The sequence below is a fragment of the Phacochoerus africanus genome, chromosome 13, assembly GCF_016906955.1.
Source record: "Phacochoerus africanus isolate WHEZ1 chromosome 13, ROS_Pafr_v1, whole genome shotgun sequence".
Taxonomy (NCBI): Eukaryota; Metazoa; Chordata; class Mammalia; order Artiodactyla; family Suidae; genus Phacochoerus; species Phacochoerus africanus.
This window is the reverse complement of record NC_062556.1, coordinates 49,260,345-49,286,501: the sequence shown is the minus strand read 5'-3', so window position 1 is coordinate 49,286,501 and position 26,157 is coordinate 49,260,345. Positions and strand designations below refer to the sequence as shown.

Genomic DNA, 26,157 nt, shown 5'->3' with positions numbered 1-26,157 from the left:
GAAGGACATTCAAAGATGCTTAAGATCCAATAAGTATTTAAAGGGTACAGCACTGGGATGATAGGACTTAGACAAATGATTTTGTTGGGAGTATAAGATAGGCAAACTCTTCAAATTGAGAGCCAAAAGGATAAAAATAGGAATCAGGATCTTTGGCATATGTATTTCTAGAGCATTTGCTTAGAAGAAGTCAGAATAGCTTGGAACAGGCTAATGCAAATATTACATTTTTATAGGTAACAATGATAAGATCTTTGGTAGATTATGACATTTTCAGATGTTACACAGTCACAGTCACAATTATAGTTTCAGGTCATATTCAAGAATTATCTTTATAAGTCTGAGCAGAAAAAGATAAACCATGAAGTGACCACTGTCAAGAGATAAAAATGCCCCCTTACGGTGAGTGTGGAATCAAAAATGAATATTTTAGAAAAGTATTACTGTGTTAAGGTTTGGCTCTGATATAAATGTTGAGAAGAATTTGGGAATGACTGACTTGTGAATACTCTCATATCTGGGAATTCTACTTTTACAGAAAAAAAAAAGCACTAAATTACTACTTGTCCTTTGTAAGTAAAAGCTATTTTAAACAGAAAAATCCTAATGATAAAAAAAAAAAAAAAAACCAAGTAAGATCGCCAAGGGGACTTCCAAATCGACTGGCCTCTGTCTTGAATTCTGAGTTCAACCAGCACCAAGTGCAGTACGTCTCCCCGTTGGCAGCACAGACTTTGCAGAAAGGTAGCAGGAATGCGTTGACAGTCATCCTCTGGCGGTGGGCACAGGGCCTCTTTATTTCAGGTCCCAGTTCTCGCACCTGGAGGGAACCCAAACCTGAAGCTGACCAGCCAGAGCTGACAACCTCCGCAGCACTTTCCACACTCTTCCTCAAACTGCTAGTAAAACCTGGAGAAGTGGACTTCTTTTGGATTCTGTGACTCTAAGGCCCCACACCCAAACCCCCGAGGCGGAGGGAGTGGCGGCGGAGAGGGGGTGGGGAGGGCAAGGGGCCGGAGTGACTGAGCATGTGCGAAGAGTGGCGCATGCCCAGTGCGGCCGGCTGCTTCCCATTGCGGGTAGCTCCGGCGGTGGCAGCGGTGGTGGCGGCGGCAGCGGCGGCACCGCCTCCTCCTTCACACTCCCGAGGTGGCGGGGTTAGATGAGCGGCCCCAGTAGCGGCGAGGGCGGCGCGGGAGGGAGGAGGAGGAGGAGGTCGCTGTCTTTGTAGTCTCCCTGCTGCGGGAGCGAGAGGCCCCCGCCGGACTGGTCGTCGTTGGAAAAGGGCTGTGTGTGCGCGCGCGTGTCTGCTTGCCCGGCCCGCGGGGACAAGGCGGCGGCGAGGATGATGATGTGCGCAGCGACTGCCTCTCCTGCCGCCGCCTCCTCGGGGCCCGGCGGGGACGGATTCTTCCCTGCCGCCACCATCTCTTCCTCCCCGGCGCCGGGGGCGCTGTTCATGCCGGTTCCCGAGGGCTCCTTGGCGGCCGCGGGGCTGGGGCTGGGGCTGCCGGCCGCGGACTCCCGGGGTCACTACCAGCTGCTGCTGTCAGGCCGGGCCCTGGCCGACCGCTACCGGAGGATTTACACAGCTGCGCTCAGTGACAGGGACCAGGGGGGCAGCAGCGCTGGACACCCAGCCTCCAGGTGCGTCTCCACACGCCCTTCCTTGCGCCACAAACCGCATGTGCGCCGGTGTGTGTGTGAGTGTGTGTGTGTGCGCGCGCTCGTGCGTTTGTGTGTCTACGTACGTATTTATTGAGCTGTCTTTCAGCAAGCGCTTGGTGCTAGGTGGTAGGAGCACTTGCTGAGATAGGGTGCGGTGGCAGCAGTTTCTGCTCTAAGTGTGTGTGACTGTCTTTGTGGGGGGCAAGAGAGGGTTGGGAAGTAAGTGTGTGATGCTAGAAAAGCTGGTGGTGCGGGGTGTTTATGACACGTGTATGTATTGTTGGAGGAGGGATGAGTACAGGGTAATGCACGAGGGGAATTTGCAAGAGTGATGAGGGAAGTGGCGTTTCCAATGTCTCTGCCGCAATGGTATTTGCACGTCTTTCTTCCCCCTCCCCCCCTCCCCAAGCCCTTATGACATTCCATCCTCACCTTTCTGCTTCCCCTTTGAAAAAAAAATTTGCCTTTCACTAAGGGGAGTAGTGGTATCGGTTAAGGATAATGCCATATATATTATATATCTATATAGGATGAGTTTTAGATAATCATGGGGGTTATAGAATAAGGCATGGGGTTTCAATTTAAGAGATTTATACGAAGGGGATGCAGATGGAGGTTTATGTGGATGTGAAAGGTATCTGATACAGATTTTTAGAGCCGTATTTGGATAACTGGACCACTTGGTCATCTAGAGATGTGGTTGCATCAGCGCTTGTGTTCTCTTGTCCCATCGGCCATTTCCCTTCATCTTATGTTCTACTTCCTCTGTCACTTTTCAGCTTTAGAGTAATAGAGGGCGTTTTGTGGGGAAAAGTGGAAACCTAAAGAACTTCAAAATGTGACAGCTGGTGTAGTGATCAGCTGCCACCAACTAGAAAATTTGAGTAGCTCCTAGATCTTTTCCTAGGCTTGGTGCACGTTCAGCTTCCTTGATGATGTTAAATCACTTTCATTTTCTTTTTCTTAAAATATGGGTGTCTTTTTGCTAAGGGCTCTCCTATTGTTTTCCCTTCCATGCCCTTACATGCCACACACCCTGAAGTATGGTGACTGACTTGTTTCACCAGCTTGGCTTTGGCAGTGGTAATTGGGAGTTGGCTTCATCTTTTTTTTTTTCCTCTCACTCTGTGCAGTACATAGGAAGAGCACAGAATTTTGTACAGTAAGTTACAGAGTTAATTGTATTTATTGAATGTGCAGCTTGTTGGGTAATAACCAGATGCCATTTTCTCTCATTGTGAAAAGGGCTCGGCTGTGAATTAGGTATTTCTGGTTGGCTGATATGTACTGTGGCTCTTATCCATTGCAGAGAGTTGTAAAGATGGAGCTTTCTTCACACCTCTTGTGGGTAAACCACTCCCATGTGTGTAATTGTTTACAAGACTGGGATTTGAGTAGTTTTATCATATCAATATACATGGGTGTCAGTTACATTTTGCTCTTTAAATGGGAGACCGCAGTGGTACAAGTCTGTTTCTTGCTAATGTTTTTGAAGATAGCACAAAACCTCAATAGACAGTTTGCTCTAATAATTAGATATAATTTTGAGCTGTTAATCTCTAAATTATGGCTCTGTAGGAACATGTTTACAAACCCCCTCAAAGAATCAGAATTTATTTTGCGTGTTATTTCCCAGCTTTCGCAATATTTTGTGACTGCTAGGTTCCTGTTTTAACTTTCTACAACTATACTTGTGTAATACATTTTCTTTGTATTTAGAACTATATAAATGGTTTTAGACAAAATTAATGTAGATTAACCACAAATATAAAATCTTTGAATGATTTTTAGTCTTTGGTCCATTTTTGTAAAAGCTTATTAAGGTTAAATGAAGAATTAATTAAGTACTGGATTTTAAGAAGTACTCAGGGAAACCAGCCTTAAGTTGTATAATATTGCCTACTAGTGCTTGTTCAGAACATTATCATTTATTATAGTTCACATTATTTTTTCTAAGTCTTGGTCTGTAATGATTCTTTACTGAGGATTTGCTTAAAAATTCAGTCACATTACTTATTAAATATGAATGAGGGAGGTGGGGCTGGGATTTAAGTTCTGAATGGATGATGCAATTATTTGTATAGGGGCACTAGTTGAGTTAGAGGAGAAGTTGAAATCTTTCAAGACAGAATGGGGCAAGAACAGAGGACGAAGTGCTAGTGGGAATCAAGTTCTAGTGAGTTTAAAGGTGTGAGAGAAAGAAGGCAATGAAGGAGGATGAAAAAAAGGCTTAAAAAATTAGGAAGGGAGCTGTGGGACAGTAGCGCCTGTGGTCCTAGGGAAGTTGGTTGAAAGTCTTCAGCAGGCTTAAATGCTGAAGAAAGTGAGAACACTTTCCAGGTCACTGATGATTTTGAGGAAGTGGTCAGGATGTGTGTGGGAATGAGATGTGGTGAGGAGTCACTGGGGTATTTGGGGCTAAGAGGGAGATGCGGGGAAGAAGGGAGGATATTTGAGTATGGGAGGGTGGGTGGGAAACATTCAGTAAGTGGAGGGGAATAATGGTTGGGGAGAAGTCTAAGGGAGATCTCAGGGACAGATTGAACATGACAAGTGGAGAGAGAGATTAGCCATCAAAGAAAGTTAGGGGCTAGTCGTCCTTTAATATAGAAGGGTCAAGTAAGTTTTTATGAATCTAAAGGCTAGGGGTTTATTTAGAACTTACATCCCATTCATTTTGGTAATCCTAATGTCTAACACAATTTCTGGCATCTGTTCTGTAAACATCAAGTGCCTACTGTGTGCCAGGCACTGTTTTAGGTGCTGAAGATGTAGCATGAGCAAAATAGACAAGGTCGAAACTCTCTTTGGAACTTCCACATTAGTGGGGAGAAATAAGCAACTTATCTTTTCAGGTAGTAAATAAGTAACTTTGAAGGAAATAAAACCAATTTTGTTTGATAGGCAGTTGGTAGTTGAGTATTTTAGGAAGGGTGCTAGGGACAGGTCTCTTTGGGAGTTGACATTTGAGTTGTAATGATTGGAAGGTAGATGTAGAGGAATAGGAATAGTGTTTTAGGAAAATATAAAGGCTCTGAGACAGAAACAAGGTTGTGTTCAAGGAATACAAACAAAGTGAATGAGTTAGCAGTCAGTGCTGAATATATTAATTACCATGGACTATGTTTTAGGTGTACGCAGAGAAGTTGAGGGATGGAAACCTAATGATGTCAGTGACTTCAGTGGCATTCTGATAAATGCTTGGATTCTGAAGCTAGGCTGGTTTTAAACCCTGGCTTTGCTACTTTTTAGCTGTGTGACCTTGGCTACATTACATAACTTCTATGCCTCAGTTTTTTGCTTAAAACATAACTTTGAGGTGTAGTTGGCATATTAGTTTTAGATGTACAACATAATCATTCCATATTTTGAGAAATAACTATACAGTAAGTCAACATCCATCACCACACGTAGTTGCAGTTATTTTTTCTTGAGGTGCAAACTTTTAAGATTGACTCTCTTAACTACTTTAAAATATGCAACCCAGTATTATTAATTATAGTCACCATTCTATGCATTAAATCCTCATGACTTATTTTATAACTAGAAGTTTTGTTTGTGCCTTTTGACTACCTTCACCCATGCTTCCCATCTCCCACCACTTGGTTCTGGCAACCATTAATCTGTTCTCTGTATATATGAGCTTGGTTTTTGTTTTTGTGTTTTGTTTCATTTTTTAGATTTCACTTATAAGCGAGATCATACAGTATTTGCCTTTCTCTATGTGACTTATTTAGCACTTAGCATAATGCCCTCAAGATTCATTCCTGCTGTCACAAATGGCAAGATTTCCCTCCTTTTTCATGGCCAATACGCCATTTTTAATACATACCACATCTTATTTATCTCTTCATCTATTTAGTTTGCTTCTTGGCTATTGTAAATAATGCTGCAGTGAACATAGGGGATATCTTTTCAGGTTAGTGTTTTCCTTTTCTTTGGGTCAGTCTCAGAAGGGAAATTGCTGGATCATATGGTAGTTCTCTTTTTAATTTTTTGAGGAGCCTGCATATTGTCTTCCATAGTGGCTGCACCAATTTACATTCCATTCCCAACAGTAATCCACAAGGGTCCCTTCTCCACATCCTTGCCAATGCTTTTTGTTTCTTGTCTTTTTTGAAATAGTCATTTTAACAGTGTGAAGTGATATTTCATTGTAGTTTTGATTTGCTTTTTCCTGGTGATTAATGACGTTGAACATCTCTTCATGTACGTCTTGGCCATTCATATATCATTTTTAGACAAATGTTTATTCAAAGCCTCTTTCTGTTTTTTTAATCATATTGTTTTGTTTTTCTGTTGAGATATATGAGTTCTTTATAATTTTTAGATATTAACCCTCATCAATATATCATTTGCAAGTATTTTTTCCCATTTGGTAGGTCGCCTTTTCATTTTTGTTTCCTGTCCTGTTCAGAAGCTTTTTAGTTTGATTGTATTCCCACTTGTTTATTTTTGCTTTTGGTTATGCCTCAGTTTTCTTCTATGTAGAATGAGAATACTAATGAGGATTGTTTTGTCAATTAAATGAATCTGTATATGTAAAGTGCTTCTCACATTAAGTGCTAATAAATATTAGTTAATGATTTCTGCTGAGAGTGAGGGGACAGATGGAGTTTGAGAATTTAGAAGGAAGGCAAAACTCATGTATTAATTACTTTATGTTTGGTCTCAGTGAGTGTTGAGTGTGGGAATAACCATTTCATTTATTCAGTGACTGAACAAATATATTTTTGTATGAATGAATCAATCAAAGTTGGAACGTTTACTTGAGGAAAGTGATTGTAAAGAAGTGAATAAAGGACTATTTGATCAGTTCTGGGTGTGAATGGCAGGATAGCATTGCTTGCATTTGGGGAGAACCGAAGCACAGTGACTAAATCTGCTCTCTAGTCAGACTGCCTTGGTTCAAATTTCCGTTCTGCCTTTTTCTATCTGTCTTAAATTGGGCAAGCTAATTGGCATTCTGTGTCTGTTTCTTTACTTGTAACCTCACAGGGGTTAGTGAACAGACATTGTGCCTGAATGTGGTAAATGGTCATTAAATGTTAGCTGCAGTTGCTGTTGGTTGTTGTATTACTATTACTGTTGTTATTAGTATTAAAATCACATATTTAAAATTCCAATCAGCATGATATTGTAAGCTCTTCCACTCACAATTGAAATGAAAAAAACTGCTAGTTGATTTAAGGTTAAAGTGTGCCTCGAGGTCAAAGACAAAAAGAAAGTAAAGGTTTTTGGTGACAAAGATTGACCATATGGTAAGAAGGAAAATGATGCCAGGAGGGAACTGGATAGACTTGAGAGATAGAGACAGTCAGGGTATCTGGGTTGAAGTGGTAGACGCTGGGTGTCTAGCGTTAGTGGAAACTGGAGAGGAGTTTGTGGTTAAAATGGGGAATTGCTTTTCTTCTCTAAACTAAACCCACTTAATTCCTTCAGCTTCTTTATCTCTTTCTTGTTAGAAATGCTATTTGAGCCCATCCTTCAGATACATGGGATTTCGGTTGTGAGAGGTTAAGCAGTCTATTAATCCAACAAAGATTTAGGGATTAATACTTGGTGCTAACCTTTGCCCCTATGAAGATTTATAAGACAGTTTCTACCTTGAGTTTATTGTCTGGATGGGGGTGAAAGTACAAAGGCAGGTACTTTAAAGAATGTTAAATGAAAGGAAGAAAGCATAGCCTATTATGACAAAGGGATGGCATTCTGGCTTGGCAAAAGTATGAACAAAAGGTGAGAAGGGACAGTTTGTGTGTCGGTAATGTAAGAATCCCGTTAGAGCTACAGTGTAGGTGTTATGTGGGAGAGTAATGGGAATTCATTCTGGAAATGGAGGCTTTGGTCAGAGGGTAGGGCAGCTTGAACTGCCAAGTAAAAGTTAGATTTTATTCAGTAAACACTGATAGTTTTGAACTATGAGGAGACATTGTAGGAGTGTTTCAGGAAGTAATGAGATTGAATCAATGTACATATATATGTATTTGTGAATAGGTAGTACTTTGCTGCATGCAGCTGTCATATCTATGGAATTCTATGTAAACACATGCTAAGGCAAACACTGTTCTTTTGGCCTCTTAGCAGGTAGAAATGTGAAATAAATTAGTTTCTTAGCTCTTGATAAGAGAAACTCTTACCTGTGGGCTTAAAAAGGAAATAAAAATGTTAATTTAAAAATAATTTGCATGTTAAGATATTTATTTAAAAAATCAATAATTAGAATAGTCTCACTTTTTAACTCAGAAATAGATTAAATATTCAGGTTTAGGAGGGAGGGGTTAGGTTAATTGAGGTTTAATTTACATATAATAAAATTCCTCCTTTGAAATTGTCCGTTTGAGGAGTTCCCATTGTGGCTCAATGGGTTAAGAGCCTGACACAGTGTCCCTGAGGATGCAGGCTCGATCCCAGACCTCACTCAGTGGATTAAGGATCCCACATTGTGACAAACTGCTGTGTAAGTCTCAGATGCTGCTTGGATGCCACATTGCTATGACTGTGAGGTAGGCTTGCAGCTCTCATTTGACCCCTAGCCTGGGATCTTCCATGTGTCCTTAAAAACAACAACAGCAAAACCAAAACTAAAATGAAATAAAATGTCCATTTGAGGAGTCTTAGAACCATCACCACAGTCAAGTATAGAACATTTCCATCACTCTAAAAAGTTTCTTTAGGAGTTCCTATTGTGGCTCAGGGGTAATGAACCTTACTAGTATTTGTAAGGATGAAGGTTCAATCCCCGCCCCTCTCTTTGGGTTAAGGATCCAGTGTTGCCGTGAACTGTAGCGTGATTCACAGATGTGGCTTGGACCTGGTGTTGCTGTGGCTGTGGTATAGGCCAGTAGCTACAGTTCTGATTTGACCCCTAGTTGGGGAACTTCCATATGCCAAAGGTGCGGACCTAAAAAAAAAAAAAAAGGTTTCTTTAGTTAACTCCCTTTTCCTACCCTTAGCCCCTGGCCACCACAGACCAGTTTTCTGTCACTAATATTTTACCTTTCCTAGAGTGTCGTATTCATCTAGCTCTTTAAGGGCCTGACCCAGATACTGTTCCTCTCTATGTCATCTATACCCGTATTTTCTATAAATGGAAGTTAGACTTTAAAGCTTCGGTAGGTTTTTGTTAAACATTTTTTGGCAAGAATATTTTATGTATAATGCTAAATGCTGCATATTGCGTCCCATCTAGGGGTTTTCAGGTTGCCTCATTGTTTAATAATACTCAGTCTAATTACTTGGATAAGATGGTAAATGTGTGCTTTTTCTGTAAATGTATCCTTTTTCCATTTGCAATAAGCAGGTAATCATGGGTAATAACTTTAGCACACTGTCAATATCTTCCAAGTAATGGTTTTAGGATCCTTTGATAATCCTTGACTGAGTCAATAATTTCATTAGGGGCTTTAAAAAGATGATTTTTATAATTCTGTTATTATAGAATTTATTACCTGATGCTCTTCTGCAAAGAAGAGTTTTCCTTCATCAACTGATGGTGGACCTAGTTCCTCCTAAGAAGGCAGGGTAGATGATTAATTCTCTCCTCTCATTAGCCAGATTTGGTGCAGTCATCCAGCAGTGGCGTGGCGGGTGCTGTGGCCCACAGCCCATGTCCTTTCATTCAGATACGAGTTTCCCTAGCCATTGGGAAGATTGGCAGCTAAAGATGATTGTAGCTGAGTCCCTCTCTAGGCATTGCTCTGAGCCAGCAGAGCTGCTTCCTTCAGAGTCATGCCTCTTCTTCAGAGTCTGCCTGCATTGGAAGCCTGTTCTGTGTGGGAGTGTAAATGCCTGGCCCTTTTGCCCTAAGGCAGGACAGCTTTGAAGGTCCGTCCCAACTTCAGAGCTTCCCATGAGACTGGCTGAGGCCTTCTCCTGACTGCGTTTCAGTTCATTCCTTCCTTTCTTTAGTCTCACTTCCTTTCTCTCCCACAGCTGTTGACTTGGAGGGCATTCCCCAATATTTTGGGTGTGCACATCTCCATTTCAGAGTCTGTTTTCTTGGGAAACTTAGCCAAGACAGTTGTGGTGCCAGCCGTGGTCTGAGGAAGCAGACTTTAAAATGGGATTTTGGAGCTCTCTTATCTACTGGCTGCCTGGCTGGCAGTGAGAACCCCACTACTGGTTGTAGGTGGAGCACTCATGCGGATAACACTTGGCACACACTGTAGCTGTGCACCTCTTAAAACTTTCGCTGGTGGTGAGTTGGAATGCAATTCCTGTAGAAGAGGATGTACAATATCTTAGGCTTTTGAGAGGCTTTGCGACATTATTAATTATAAAGACAGTAATCAGATGGCTGTTTAGTGAGTGACATTGATAGAATGGAGAAAGATAATGAAAAACTGAAGGTAATTGGGGAGCAAAATGAGAAAATAAGGTGACTTCTTTCTTTGGCATCATGTGAAGAAACTCATCTTCTGCAGTAGGAGGAAAGAATAAGCTAAGGATTAGGCTCAAGATTTAATTTCAAGGATAGCAAATCTCCAGGGTGGTTTGATTTCCGAGCAGGTCTGCTATGCCCGTGTCTGTGCTCTGATCTGGAAGGAATGGGACTGTGTCTCCTAAGACAGGACATCTGAGTGGATGCACAGGAAAACCTTGAAACCCCAAATTCCTCTGAGTCCTCTGGGCCTACGGAAGTGGCATTGTTCTCCTGGCTAGAGGATGGTTGCTTGAAGATCATGTTGCCCCTACCACCCCTGTCTACTCTCCTCTCCCCTCCAAACCAGTAACTAGATTTAAGTCTAGTTAACCAAACCTACTGGGAGGTGTCGGGCCTGCTGAGGGAGGAGAGAACTGTGACGGAGAAGAGGGACTGCGGTGCACTTGCACACACACACTCATACACACAAACACACACAGTAGGAGGAGAGGGACTGCGAGGGAGGAGAGGGACTGTGGTGCACTTGCACACACACATGCACACACACACACACACACACACTGAGGAAGGAGAGGGACTGTGGTGCACTAGTGTGCATGAGCCCCCCCCCCCAGTGATTCCCTACCTGTGCACTGAAGCACCGGAAAACACCTCATGGGGCGCACAAGAATATCATGGGAGGAGTTCCCGTCGTGGCTCAGTGGTTAATGAATCCGACTAGGAACCATGAGGTTTCGGGTTCAATCCCAGGCCTTGCTCAGTGGGTTAAGGATCCGGCATGGCCGTGAGCTGTGGTGTAGGTCGCAGACACGGCTCAGATCCCACATTGCTGTGGCTGTGGTGTAGGCCAGCGGCTACAGCTCTGATTGGACTCCTAGCCTGGGAACCTCCATATGCCATGGGAACGGCCCGAAAAAAAAAAAAAGAATATCATGGGATATTTCAGAATTGTAGAAGAAACACAGAAGCATCTGTCACAAACTGCTTAGTTGAGGTAATTCCCAGTCTTGACTTTAGATCATGCTCTATTCCTTCTGATGATGTATCTTTTTGGAGTTGGATTTTGGGTAGTTACTGTGATACAGATAAAGCACTGCACAAAAATCAGTAGAACAGAAAGAGAGGGTGTATGTTGAATCTGCACAAGTTTGAGAAGATGTGTAGTATCTAGCAGATGCACATGTCCTATTATTAAGTAAATGCAGTTATTTAAGAATAAAATATAAGTATTTTTCTTTCAATATATGTGTGGTATTTTTTCACATGGCTACTAAGTCGTTAGAATGTAAATTTTTATTAATTGTTTGGATCTGATTACTTAGTAAACACTACTGTTAGATATTCCCTTTGGCTTACAAGTATTTTGGAAAAATTACCTTTGATGGCTATGCAAGGGCCCAGTAATGGACTTATATTTATCAGTGCTGATCTGTCAGCTGAGCTGCTGAAAGTCCAGCCTGGCAGTGGCAGAGACTAACATTCCTTCAAGGAAATCAACCAATCCTTGTGCTTTGGAAAGGATCTTGATTCCTTTTGATTGGATTTGACTCATATTCTTAGTTTGAGTTTCCCTCTCCAACTTGAGGGGCTCAATCGTGCCTCTGTTTGAGGGCTTACAGAGTGAACTGTGAGTACAGGCTGACACGCAGCATCCCTTCAGAGTAAAGGACCCACTTTATAGCAAATGGATCCCACAGATCTGTATTTCCCGTTGTGTACCAATCTACCCAGAAGCTGCTGACCTGATGGAGTGGTAGAATAGTCTTCTGACAGCACAGCTGATGAGGATGAGGTTCTGTGCTCCTGTGTTCCCAGTAGGAAGAATACATGGAAATTGGAATGGCTCCACTTGGTATCACTATCCATGATCCACTGGGGAATTTATGCTTCCCATCTGCGTAGTCTGAGCACTGGGTATTAAAAGATCCTGGTTTTCAGAAGGGAAACATTTTCAACAGAGACACTGTAAGTCCAGTTTTAAGGCACAGCTACTGCTGGAACTTGGTGCTCCTTTCCAAGGAAAGGAGTCACCATTTTGACAGGGCTGAACCTGGTCATCTGGGGGAGGTAGGGCTGCCATCACATGATGGGGAATAAGGTTTGGCACACGTGATCTGCTGCCTGTTGGTACTCCCTTTACAAATTGAATGGTAAATGGACATGAGAAAGGCCTGATGACCGTTTCCCATGATCAGCCATCTGGACCAGCAGAAATTTTAGCCAAAGATGAAGGGAATCTAGAATGACTAGCAGAGAAGAGGTTGTAAATATAAGCTTTGGCCCGGAAACCATCTGAAACCAGTGGTGGAGGCTGTAGTTTGTCCCATTTTACTGCCTCTGGAAAGTTTCTCCAGGAGAGAAGACTAACCAGAATTCTGCAGGAACATTCTCCAGTATTTATTTGAAGCAAGTGAGTGTTAGTAGTATCATAGGTGGACTACAGTGAATGCTATGGATTAATTTTAATAGTTTTATAGATTCTTTGGTATATACTGCATAATATCATCATTCTTTCTGATTTTTAGCTACCTCTGTGCTCCCCTCATCTTTATTCCAAAGATAAGAATCTTTCTCCTTCTGTTAGTCATTGCTGAATAGAAGTGGTGAAAGTTGCCTCCTACCTTGCTTGTACTCTGAGGGAGAGACAAGGACAAATTACTCTGTCTTTCAGTTTTAAGTATGATGTTAGCGGTAGATGTTTTGATGTTTGCCTACTTGACGAAATTCTCTACTATTTGTATTTTGCTTATAGTTTTAGTTATAGATGTGTATTGAATTTTGTCAAATGCTTTTTCTGCATTTATTGAAGTGACCATATATTTAGAAAATAAAGGAAAAATTAAATTAATGTTTGAATGTGAAGTCAACTTGGTATTCTTGGGATGGAGCCTCATATGTGCTGTATATTTAAATTTGATTTGGGATTATTTTGCTATATTCATGAAGAATATTGGTCTATAATTTTTTTTTGGTAATATCTTTGTCTTGTTTAGTATTGCAGTTATCCTTGTCTCATAAAATGAGTTGATTAGTAACTCTTCTGTATTTTTAAAAAGTTTGCATGAGATCAGTCTTATTTCTCCTTGGATATTTGATAGAATTCACTGGGGGTACCATCTGGTCCTAGAATTTTCTTCGAAGGATGCTTTTGACAAATTCATTTTCTTTCATAGATATAGCAATATGTAGATTTTTTGTTATTTCTCGTGAATTTTGGTAACTTGAATTCTTGGGGAGAAATTTTTCCTCTCATCTAAATTATTGAAATATTTGGCATAAAATTATTGATAGCATTTTCTTTTATTATTATTCTTTAATGTCTGTGGAGTTTGTGGTGATAATCCCTTTTTCATTCCTCATGTTGGGGTTTTTTCTTTTTTCCTTGATTGTTGTTTTTGTTTATAAATTCATAGAGAACCAACTTTTGGGTTTGTCAATTTTCTCTATTATTGAATTATTTTCTATTTTGTTAACTTTACCCTTATTATAATTTACTTTTTTTTTTTTAAGTTTCCTAAGGTGGAATCTTAGGTCATTGATTTTAGATTTTTCTTGTCTTCTGGTATTTAAAGTGATGGATTTTCATGCAAGCATCTTAGTTGCATCCCACAAATTTTGATAATCTGCATATTCTTTGTCACTTAGTTTAAAATATTTTCTAATTTTCTTTGTAATTTCATCTTTGATCCATACATTGCTTAGAATTTTATTTAACCTTCAGATATTGGTGTTTTCTTGTTACTACTTTCCAGTGGACATTTTGTATAATTTTAGTCTTTAATTTTTTTTTTTTTTCTTTTTAGGGCCACACCCACAGCATGTGGAGGTTCCCAGGCTAAGGGTCGAATTGGAGCTGCAGCTGCTGGCCTATGCCACAGCCACAGCAACGCAGGATCCAAGCCGCATCTGCGACCTACACTACAGCTCACGGCAGCACTGGATCCTTAACCCACTGAGCGAGGCCAAGGTTTGAACCTGCAACCTCATGATTACTAGTCGGATTTGTTTCCCCTGTGCCACAATAGGAACTCCTAATTTCGGCCTTTTAAAGTTTATCAAGATATGTGTTATCTCTCAGCATATAGTCTGCCTTTGTGATTGTGCCATGTGCACTTGAAAAGAATATATGTTCTACCATTTTTGCATGTAGAGTTCTATTAGTGTCATATAGTTAAAGTGGACAGTGTTGTTTGGCTCTTTTATGTCTATATTAATTTTTTTCTCTAGTTCTATTAATCAGTTGCTGAGAAGGGGTATTAAAAATATCCCACTCTAACTGTCATTTGTTTCCTGTCCCTATAATTTTGTCAGTTTCAGCTTCATGTAATTTGGGGCCCTACTATTATGTACATAAACATTTATAATTGTTAAAACCTCCTGATGAATATTCTTTTATTTCATTATGATACATGTCTCTTTATCTCAAGTAATACTCTTTGTCTTAAACTTACTTTATCTAATATTAAAATAGCCTGTTCACACTTCTTAGGCTTACGTTTTGCATGGTAAATTTTTCTGTCCATTTGCTTCTGATCTGTCTATATTTTTGTATTCAAAGTTTTTCTCCTTTGGGCAGTTCATGTAGGAATTTCCTTTTTTTTTTTTTTTTTTTTTTTTAAATCCATTCTGTCAGTCTTTACTTTTTATTTGGAGAGTTTAGACCATTAATATTTCATGTAATTAATTATTTATATAGATGACTTTAGGTATACCATTTTTTATCTTCTGTTTCCCTCTTTGTTTTTCATTCCTCTTTTTTTACCTTCTTGGGTTATTCTTCAGTATTCCATTTTAATATCTCTGTTGGACTTTTTGGCTGTATCTTTTTGTATTAATTTTTAATGCCCTAGGGAATTACAATATGGATACCTAGCCTTTCACAGCCTACTTAGAGTTACTGTTGTACCCCTTCACCTAAAATTGAGAAAGCTTACAACCATATAGATCTTTCTTTTCCTTTGGTTGCACCCCACTCTTGTCTTTATGTTACAGTTATTATATGTATTATGGCTGCATACTTTGAAAACCTCGCCATACAATATTATAATTTTTGCTGTCAGCAGTCATATATATTTTGAAAAAAAAAGGAAAAAAGTAGTATTTTATGTTTTCCCATTCATTTATTATTTCTGTTTTTTTCCCTTCATTCCTGAACATGCTACATTTCATTTTAGCCTAAAGTACTTAATCATTTCTTGTAGAGTAATCTGCTGGAGGTAGACTCTTTGTTTTTCTTCATCTGAGAGTTCTTTATTTTGCTTTCATATCTAAAGGATATTTTAGGTGAACATAGAATTCTTAATAAAAACTTGTTTTCTTTTGGCATTTTCATGATGCTGTTCTACTGTCTTTATACCATTGTGATTTCCGATAAAAAAAAAAACCTTTGGTAATTCACATTTTATTTTCCTTTATGTAGTATGTCATTTATCTGCTTTCAAGAATTTCTCTTTGTTTTTGGTTTTCAGCTGCTTGATTTGATGTATCTGGTCATTATTTTTCTTTGCGTTTCTTCTCTTTGGAGAATGCTCAGCTTCATGAATCTGTAAATTTGTCTTTTGCCAAATTTTTGATGCTCTCTGTCATTGTTTCTTGAAATATTCTGCTCTAGTTTCTTTTTTCCTTCCAAGAGTCCAATGACAATCATGATAAAAAACCTTTGAGATTGCCCCACAAGTCTCTGACTGTTCATTTTTTCTTTTGTCAATTTTTTTCCTCTTTGTCAGATTGAGTCATTTTTATTGCTCCATTTTCGTATTCACTGACTTTTTTCTCTTTCATCTTCATTCTCTTATTGTGCCCATCCAGGTGAATTTTATTCCACACACTGCATTGTTTGGTTTTTAAATTTACTTGTGTCTCATTTTAAAAATAATTTCTCTTTGTCTTTTGAGAACTTTTCCCTGTTCAATTCAAATGTGTTTGCCTGTACTTGATGAAGCATATTTACAATAGTTGTTTTAAAGGTACTGTTAGATAAGGATAGCTTGTGGATCATCTCAGGATTGGCACATGTTAATTGTTTCTTCCCTTGAAACTTATCACATTTTCTTTTTGGTTTGCATCTTTGACATTGCGAATGTTTGTTTTGTAATCCTGGGGCTTACTATAATTCTCTGGAGAATGTTGATTTTTGTTGTTGTTTCTTTAAGCAGACCATCATCCCATTTAAGTTCAGATGGCAAATTGGGCCTTGCCTTTTGTGGGTGGTAGTTTTCAATTCTCAGAGCCTCTGTTCTGTTGGTGTGGGTCTGTCTGATACTCATGCAGCTCCAGGCAAGCCCAAGACCTGTGTGGGAAATTAAACAGGATTAGGAAGTCTATTTCTCCATCTTTTTCCTTTCCAGGATTTTCTTTACATTCTCTAACATGCAGGAGCTCCTTTTCCCAATTCCTGTGGCCAGAAAGATAGAGTTTCTCTTAGAGTTTTAACTTTTATGTTGCTGCTCTCTGTGATTACTTCCTGGCCTTAGAGCAAAGCTGTTAGAGAAAGGAGAGACAAATAACTCAGCTGGGAAGCTCATGTGCCTCACTTTTCCAAGTTTGGCTACCCTCTTCAGTCTGCTTTTCTTTCTCAGAGACCTTGAGTGATCCTCCCTTCCTTCCTTTTTTTGTATTTTGCCCAATGTTTTTAGTTGTAAACAGTGTGAAAGATAGACTGTATTTGGTTTATGCCCCCATACTGAAATTAGAATTCCTTCTTTGGCTACTTTTAAGATTTTTCTCTTTATTTTTGATTTTTAGCAGTTTGATTGTGTTGTTTCTGAACACATTTTTTCTTAGTGTATTTTTATCCCATGTTTGCTGTTCATTGAACTTCTTAGATCTGTGTGATTAATTTTTGTTTAATTTTGGCCTTTATTTCCTCTAATATTATTTCAAACCCAGTCTCTCATTTCCTTCTGAGGATCCAGTTACACACAAATGAGGCTGCTTGATATTGTCCCATGGGTGAAGGGTCAGCAGACTTGTTCTTTAAGCAGCAGGATAGTAAATACTTCAGGCTTAGCAGGCCGTCCAGTCTCTGATGGAACTATTGCAGCTCTGTTTTTACAGCTTGAATATAGCCATAGACAGTATTTAAACAAATGAGCATGACTTTGTTTCAGTGTAACTGTATTTACAAAAATAGGTGGCAGGGGAGCTTTGGACTGTAGGATGTAATTTGCTGACTCTTGAAGTGTAGGCAGTGATAGTTGCTGGAGCTACAATGTGAATATAGAGGTAACATCAAAGAAGTGCAAAACAGATATTGGCAGTAACTAAAGTGTGGGGGACTGGATGAATGAGAATAAGGATATAGAGAAAAGACTAAAAGCTATGTTAGGACTGAGTTGCTATTTTCCATGTATTGGTTTACTTGAGGACAGCACTGATAGAGTTAAACTTTCAATCTATAAAAATATCCCTAGTAGCATTGTAGAGGATGAAAAGACACAGATGCCCAAAGCAGGGCTGGCTACTTTTAAAGAAGCAATTGCAGTAGTTCTGACAAGTGATAATAAAACCTGAGAAAAGACAATGAAAATAGGTGAAATAGAACAGATTTGAGAGACATTTTGGTGTTAGAAGGATGACAAAAGAATGAGAGCAGGTGACTCTCATTCTTGATGACTAGATTTCATGAACAGAAATTACAGTGCCTTTCCTTGAGATTGTAAAGGGAGGAAGGGAGAGCTAGTTTCTCAAGAGTCCATTTTTGGTACCTTTCTCTCTAAATTTTCTTTGTGGATTATTTCAGTCAGTCCTGTGATTTCAGTTATTTATCACCTGATTGTTTTGGATTTCGTGGTCTGTGGTTTACAGCTAAAACCTTTCTCCTGATCTCTCTAGACCTGTATCTTGAAAAAGTCTACTGCTAGGAGTCTCTCAATTCTGTCTCAAATACATTATGTTCAGTATATCAAAGGCTCCTCATGAACATATTATCACTTCCAGACTGACTCTTTTCCTGTCTATCAACTAAACAGAAGTCTGAGACATCATCTTGAAGTTGGCATTGGGAGATCATAGTGACCTAATACCCACTCACCCATATCTCTTTTTTTTGCCAGAAGGCTGGGAAAAGCCACATTCAATGGGAAAGTGAATTGGGCTTAGATGGAGAAGAGAGTACAGCATTTAGAAATTAGTGTTTAAAGTGAAGGAAGGAAAACGGTAGCTTGAGGAAGGGGACAGAGAACTAATTTATCTTTTCGATAAGAGACACACTATGACAGATGTTCTTAGTGTCCTAGCCATATCTCTTTGGCTTTTGTCTCCCTACTTTGTACTTGTATTCATGACTTTCTGCCTGAGAACTTTCTTACAGGCCATAGAGACATGCTTTGTCTCTGAGCAGGGCAAGTCAGAAATGCCAGGGAGTTAATGTCTGTAGAGACTTGCAGCCAGTGATGCATGGGATTTGCTGGATACATACTTCATTTTCACATCTCTCCGTTGGGGTGACTGAGTTGTGTTCTATACCATCTACTAGAGTTTTCCCCTAGGGCTGCCCTCTGTTTGCCCATCAGGGTAACTGGTTTAATAATGCACTCTTTTTTTTTTTTTTTGGTCTTTTTGCCTTTTCTAGGGCCGCTCCCACGGCATATGGAGGTTCCCAGGGTAGGGGTCGAAACGGAGCTGTAGCTGCCGGCCACAGCCACAGCCACAGCCACAGCCACAGCAACTCGGGATCCAAGCCGTGTCTGTGACCTACACCACAGCTCATGGCAACGCCGGATCCTTAACCCACTGAGCGAGGCCAGGGGTCGAACCTGTAACCTCACGGTTCCTAGTCGGATTCGTTAACCACTGCGCCACCACGGGAACTCCCTGCACTCTTTCTTTTTTTTTTTTTTGGTCTTTTTTTTGTTGTTGTTGTTGTTGCTATTTCTTGGGCCGCACCCTCGGCATATGGAGGTTCCCAGGCTAGGGGTCGAATCGGAGCTGTAGCCACCAGCCTACGCCAGAGCCACAGCAACGCGGGATCCGAGCCGCGTCTGCAACCTACACCACAGCTCATGGCAACGCCAGATCCTTAACCCACTGAGCAAGGGCAGGGACTGAACCTGCAACCTCATGGTTCCTAGTCGAATTCGTTAACCACTGCGCCACAACGGGAACTCCCCTGCACTCTTTCTTGACTGCCTTCCCTCCCCTGTCTCACTTCTGATTTCCCCTATTGGTGGTTTTCCTGGAACACCTCTCAAACGACTCCTTGCACTTGAATCCTTGAATCAAATCTGCTTTGGGAGAAATCCAAACCAAAGTAAACAAAGAAATAGAAATGAATAAAATTTGTTTAGCACTTACTGAATACTAGGTGTAACTCTAAGTGCCTCATAATCTATGGGTTAAGTACTGTTTTCATCTATTGTATGGATGAGACAGCTGAGGCACAGAGCAGTTAAGTAACTTTCCCAAGATAGAGCTAATAAGTGACAGAACCTGCGTTTAAACCTATGCCATTTGCTTGTAAATTTTCTTATCTTAACTTGGAAGACTAAGAGGGGAGGGCAGGAATAATGAACAAAAAAGAGAGAATGGGGATAATTAATGGAGAAGGCCATCATAGAGATTATTTTGAGGTGGATGAAAGTGAAGTAAAGGGAGTAGTACGTTCTAAATGGCAGCTCTTAGCAATTAAATAGAGGGTTAAAGTATCCACTCGAAGCTAGATGGGCAGTGGTGAGATTTTGAAGTAGCTAGAAAGGTGGTTGATTTTCACAGTGGATGTACCTTTATTGTCAGAGACTGTAACTCATTCTAGAGCAGCATTCTGAGGATGCTTGTGGACTCTCAGTTATTATTAAAGTTGTTATAGCTTATTGATAACAGTGTAAGTTACCAGTGTAGAAATAAATATAGATTATGAACAGATAACTCTCATGAGAAGTAATATATGTGCTAGAGGATTTAAGAAAAAGGGAGGAAAAGGAGCTAATAAAGAAGTCTGAGGAGTTCCTGTTGTGGTTAATGAATCCTACTAGGAGCCATGAGGCTTCGGGTTCCATCCCTGGCCTCGCTCAGTGGGTTGGGGATCTGGTGTTGCTGTGAGCTGTGGTGTAGGTCGCAGACACGGCTCGGATCCTGCATTGCTGTGGCTGTGGTATAGGCTGGTGGCTACAGCTCCGTTTTGACCCCTAGCCTGGGAACCTCCATATGCCATGGGAGTGGCCCTAGAAAAGGCAAAAAGACCAAAAAAAAAAAAAAAGTCTGAGAAAATCATCTTTAAGGATATGGAACACTAAGATGAGATTCTTCTAGAAGGTGAGGGAAGTATTTAAAGAAGTAGACTATCTGATAGTATTCATGTAGCAAACTATAGAGGATGAAGATTGAAGACAAGGAATTCAGTAGGCAACAAGAAAGTTTGTGATGTTGAGAAGTCTCCTAAGCTTGTAGGCGCTTCATATTAGGGAGGGGATTGGAAAAGTTCGAGATGGTTTTCTCCAAGAAATTTAGTGAAGAGGTCAGAGGGATAGTCATTTAAACTTTTTTTTTTTTTTTTTCCTTTTTACAGCCACACCTATAGCATATGGAAATTCCCAGGCTAGGGGTCAAATTGGAGTTGCAGCCACCAGACCTGCTCCACAGCCACAGCAACAACAGATCTGAGCCACATCTGCGACCTACACTGAAACTTGCAGCAACATTGGATCTTTAACCCACTGAGCCAGGTCAAGGATTGAAGCCACATCCTCATGGACACTATGTCTGGTTCTTAACCAGCTGAGCCACAATGGGAACTCCTGATTTTTTTTTTTTTCTTTTAATTGGAGGCCCATAGGCTTTTAAAGTTAGAAACCATAGAAGAGAGAAATTAACAAATGAGCATAGAGTGTAAGCAATTGAGCAAAATCCCGATGATGGTGAATGAGATGGGATCAGTGTATGGGAGAAAGGTTATACTTGGGTGCAGTAAATTCTGTCTCTTCTGGGATAGAGGGACTTGGAGGAGATTTCGGTTTGGAAGAAGTCTCAGTGGGCATATTTTCACCCTTTTTAATCTTTCTATCTGAATTCTAGTTATTTTTTCTGATTTCTTCAAATTCTCACTTCGCCATGTCTAATATGCTGCAAACTCACCTACTGAATCTTTAATTGCAGTTATGTTTTTCATATTTAGATGTTGGATTTGATTGTTTTTCAAATGTGTTATAGTCCCCATACCCTGCAGATATTTTAAAGCTAGTTTTAATTTCTTTAAATTTGGTAAATGTAGTTGTGTCTGAAAATTTCATCTGAAGTCTGTATGTCTTTCCGTTGTCTTTTTCTGCTAGTTCTCACTTGTGGCGCCTTGTATCTTTGTGTTCATGATTGTTTGACTGCTAACTCTCATTACCCTTCTTCTGGTGGCTCTCAGAGGCCTAGGAAGAATGGATTTCTTCAGAAAGTTTTGCAGATGCTTTAAGGCTTGAGTTTTGCTTGCCTTCCTAGGCTCTGTGTACTTAGATACTAAATCTGCATGAGGCATGATGTAGACTCATAACTTTTCAGTCTTTTCCTCCCCATACTCTTCACTCCCACATGCTCTCCAATCTCTCTTGCTTTTGCTGCTCTGCCCACTGCTATGGTGGCTTTATTTTTAGTCTGTACTCCTCTCCCACCCTCCATGCCTACCCCCAACCTAAAGACTTCCTAATAAAATCAAGACTCCTATATATATATTATGAAATCTGTTTGCATCCCTCTCCTCGATCAACTTGAACTGTTAAAATCTGTGTTATTTCTAATTATCAGCCTAGGTTAAGTAAATAAAAGTTTCCTACTTAGTGATCAGACTACTATCCCTCCCTAATTTATTCAGTGATGCATGAACACAAAGAGAGTATCATTACATTAATTACACAGGAGAAATAAGTCTGGCTTCTATAGAAAAGTTTCAGTTTACATAAGGTGTTTTTAAAATTAGTTCATTTTTAAAAATTGGTCTTGTATCTTCTGACCTTGATAATTCATTTCTTAATTCTGTATTTGTGGGTTATTTTCCATTTTCTATAAATATGGCTATGTTATCTACAGGTAGACATACTTTACTTTTTCCTTTCTGGCCGTTATGGCTCTTAGTTATTTTGCTTGACTTACTGATTTCCAGTACAGTGTTAAACAGAAGTGGTGATATTGTGTTGTTTTTTTCCCATCCTCACTGGAAGTATTTAATTTTCATCATTGAGTATAATTAAGTATAGTATTAGCTGTAGGGTTTTTGTTGATAATCTTAATCAGATTAAGTAACTTCTTTTCCTAGTTGAGGCATTTTATCACAAATAATTGTTGAATTTTATAAAATAATTTTTCTGCTTTTATTAAAATAGTCACATTTCCCCCTTTTCCCTTTATTCAGAATAAGGGAAGACATTTAAAAAGTGAATTTTCTGTTTTATTTATTATCCTTTTTATGTGTTGTTGGACATTGCAATTATTTTTAGGTCAATGGCTTTTTTCTCATAATTTTTATATTGAGATACATAGTTCACATACCATAAAATGGACGTTTTTAAAGTCTACATTTTAGTGATTTTTAGTATATTCACGAAGTTATGTAACTAGAACATTTTTCTTCACCCCCAAATAAATGCTATGTCCTATAGCAATCACTCCCATCTCCTTTAATCAACTTCCTGTTTCTGTGGATTTGCCTATCTGGACATTCATATAAATGAATACATTTGTACATTCATTAACATTTGTGATCTTTCATGGCCTTTGTTTCTTTCACTTAGTTTTTTTTTTTTTTTTTTTTTTTTTTTTTTTTTTTTTTTTTTGTCTTTTGTCCTTTTAGGGCCACACCTGTGGCATATGGAGGTTCCCAGGCTAGGGGTCTAATCAGAGCTATAGCTGCTGGTCTACACCACAGCTACAGCAATGCCAGATCTGAGCTGTGTCTGCAACCTGCACCACAGCTCATGGCAATGCCAGATCCTTAACACACTGAGCGAGGCCAGGGTCGAACCAGCAACCTCATGGTTCCTAGTCGGATTTGTTTCCACTGCACCATGACAGGAACTCCTCTTTCACTTAGTTTTTAAGTTTTATCCATAGTTTAGCGTGTGTCTACTTCATCCTTTTTTATGGCTGAATAATATTCTGTTATATGGATAACCACATTTTGTTTTCTCCAGTCATCAGTTGATGATCATTTGGGTTGTTTCCACTTTTTGGTTATGTAATATTTTTTGTTTTACATTCATAGAAAATACTGGTCTGACATTTTCGTATTTTGAAATATTCTCTTCAGATTTTGGTATCAGAATTATGTTAGCCAGATAGAATGAGCTCAGAAATGTTTCTTCTTTTTATATTCTCTGGAAGAGTTAGTCTAAGATTGATATTGCTTCAAAGAATGTACCAGTGAATTCTTTATGCGTTTAAAAGAATTAACTGGTAAAACCATCTGAGTCTAGAGTTTTCTCTGTGGAAATGTTTTGATTAGGGATTCAATTTCTTTAACAGATAGAAGACTACTTGGATATTGTTTTTTTCCTTGTTTAGTGTTGAGAAGTTATATATTTTCAAGGAATTTGTCCTTTTTATTTAAGTTGTTAAATTTATGAGCAGTGTCTGTAATGATATCCCCATTCTTATTTATTTTTCATATGGCTGATTTGTGGTTTTATTTTTTTTCCTGACCAGTCTTTGTAGAGGTTTATTAGATTTATTAATCTTTTTAGAGAACCATTTTTGACTCTTTGATTTCCTCTGTTGAATGTCTGCTTTCTGTTTCATTGATATCTGCTCTTATTTTTATTTCCTTCTACATTGTTTACATTGAATTTGCTCTATTCTTTTTTTGCTTCTTAAGTTGTAAGTGTACGTCATTGATTTTCAGACTTTCTTTTTTCATTGTGTGCATTTGTATGCAAAAAGCTGTATATTTCCCCAAAGGACTAATTTAGTGACATTCCACAAGTTTTGATAATGTCATATTTAATTTTTATTCAATGGAAAATATTTTAAAATTCCTATTGTAACTCTCTTTTGTAGCTCTTTGACCCATAGGTTATTTAGAAATATGTTTTTTAGATTTCTAAACCTTTGAGAATATCTCAGTTTTCTTTCTGTTGTTGATTTCTAGTTTAATTTTTCTGTGATGATCATCATCCTTGGATATTTATTGAGACTTGGTCTCTGGTCCAGCATATCGTCTATTTTGGTAAATATTCTACCTGCATTAAAAAAGAATGTGCATTCTGAAGTTGTTGGATGTGATTTCTTTTGTATGTCAGGTCAAATTGATTAATCACGTTTTTACATTTTTCTACATGTGTTCCATTTTGTCCTCTGCTTACCCTGTCATAGAGGTGTGTTAAAATCCGATCTTTTGATTGTAGATTTGTCCTTTCTTCTTTTGCTTCTCTAAGTTTTTCTTTACATATTTTGAAGCTGTGCTGTTGTTATTAGGTCGTATTCCCATTTAGGATTTTTATGTTTTCCTATTGACTTGACCCTTTCAGCATTATGAAATGTTCTGCTCATCTCTAATAACACTTCTAGCCTTAAAAATTCCTTTGTCAAATATCAATATAGCTATACCAGCTTTTTCTGGAAGGCCAGTGAGTGTGTCCAAGATATACTTCTCCAGTCCTTTTGCTTTTAGTCTGTCCTTTTATTTAAAATTTTAACGTAGTAGTTTTTAAAGGAAGACCTTTCTTTTGTATTTATTATACTGTTGGTATATTGACAAGGAATTTGTGTCAACTTTTGTGGATCTAAAATCATCTCTATTTTTGTCTTCATTTTTAAAGGGTATTTTTGCTCCCGGCATGCCAAAGTTGCTGGGCCTGGGATCGAATCTGAGCCGCAGTAGGGACAATGACTGACTTCTTAACTGCTAGGCCTCCAGGGAACCAACCCCATGGATATTTTTGATAGACATATAATTCTAGATTGCTCCCCCTCCCCCCAACCTCTCAACACAGAGAATGGAAGCTATCAATCATATTGCTGTTTCTTCAAGTGTATCTTTTTTCTCTGTATCCTTTGTTTCAGCAGTTTGTGCCAAGCATTTTACTGCTTAGAGTAAAATTGATTCTCTGGGTTGATTTCTTTCCTCACTTTTGTAAACTCATGGTCAGTTATCTCTTCATGTACTGCTTTTGTTCCATTCTATTTTTCTCTTTCTGAGATTCCAGTTATGTGAATGTGAGACCATTTGACTATGTCCCACGTATCTCATACCCTCTGTTTTGTTCATCACATTCTTTTTTCTGTGCCTGAGTTTGGGTAATTTTTTTTATTGGCTTGTCTGCGAGTCGGTGAATTCTGTTTTCCTCCTGTCTATTCTGTTCTTAGAACCTTCTGACAGGTACTCAATTTCAGATATTTATTTTTCCATTCCAGGAAATCCACTTGGCTTTAAAAAAAAATGTTGAAAATTACATCATTTTGTCTGTTTTGTTCATCTTTGCATATATGTCAAGTCCTTGCCTCCTAACCTCAGTATCTGGATTATCTTGAATCTGCCTGATTGTCTGGTTTTCTCTTGATTATCCGTCTCATTATTTTGCTTCTTTGGATGTCTCTTAATATGTTTATTGTATGCCTAATATTATGTATAAAAGAACAGTTACTTTCTTCTGGATGATATTTTCTCCCAGAGAGGTTTGTTCTTTGTTTCGTTAGACATTTAGGGTAAGGTGTTGGCTGCCTCAGAGATTAAGTAGATTCCTCCTTCTCTTACATATGGGCTTCTAAAACTGGGCAACTGAGAAATTGACCCTGTTCTGTTGGCCCAGCCTCCCCTTTCACTGAGCAGTTATACCATTAGATATATTTCTAGTCTGTCATTCTGGCCCATCTCAAGTACTGCTGGGTTTTGGTTTCCTTTGGTGAACTCAGTCCTCACTTAGACCCAAATTCTGAAATGCCCTCATGGAATAAAATGCCAGTGGTCTCAGCTCACCTTGGAATTGCTCTTCCATCGCTGGATTTTTAATTCATTTAGTCCTTAGTTGCTTCCATGGCTTTTTTATGTTAGTCTACTTTTTGAAGGAAGAGCAATGGCTTGCTCCTATCTAGTACTTTTACTTACTTTAGGAAAGTAAACGTGGGGAGTTCATCTTTGCGGAAAGAAAGGGCAGATAATTTTGAGTCCTTATTTGTATAAGCTTAGTGATGTT

The 26,157-nt window shown here is 39.1% G+C and overlaps 1 protein-coding gene across 8 annotated transcripts in view; it reads left to right on the top strand.

Annotated features, from left to right (window-relative positions):
• Positions 1 to 1,065: 1,065 nt before the first annotated feature.
• The window catches only part of MYCBP2 (MYC binding protein 2), a 263,517-nt gene continuing 238,425 nt past the window's right edge, over positions 1,066 to 26,157 (top strand). For 7 of the 8 annotated variants that reach the window (XM_047755873.1, XM_047755872.1, XM_047755875.1 and 4 more), the window contains exon 1: positions 1,077 to 1,647. In XM_047755873.1, the coding sequence (XP_047611829.1) occupies positions 1,346 to 1,647 (302 nt within the window). In that variant the 5' untranslated portion in view covers positions 1,077 to 1,345. Of the gene's footprint in view, positions 1,648 to 26,157 lie in introns of all 8 variants that reach the window. The other variant, XM_047755874.1, reaches the window with a different exon arrangement.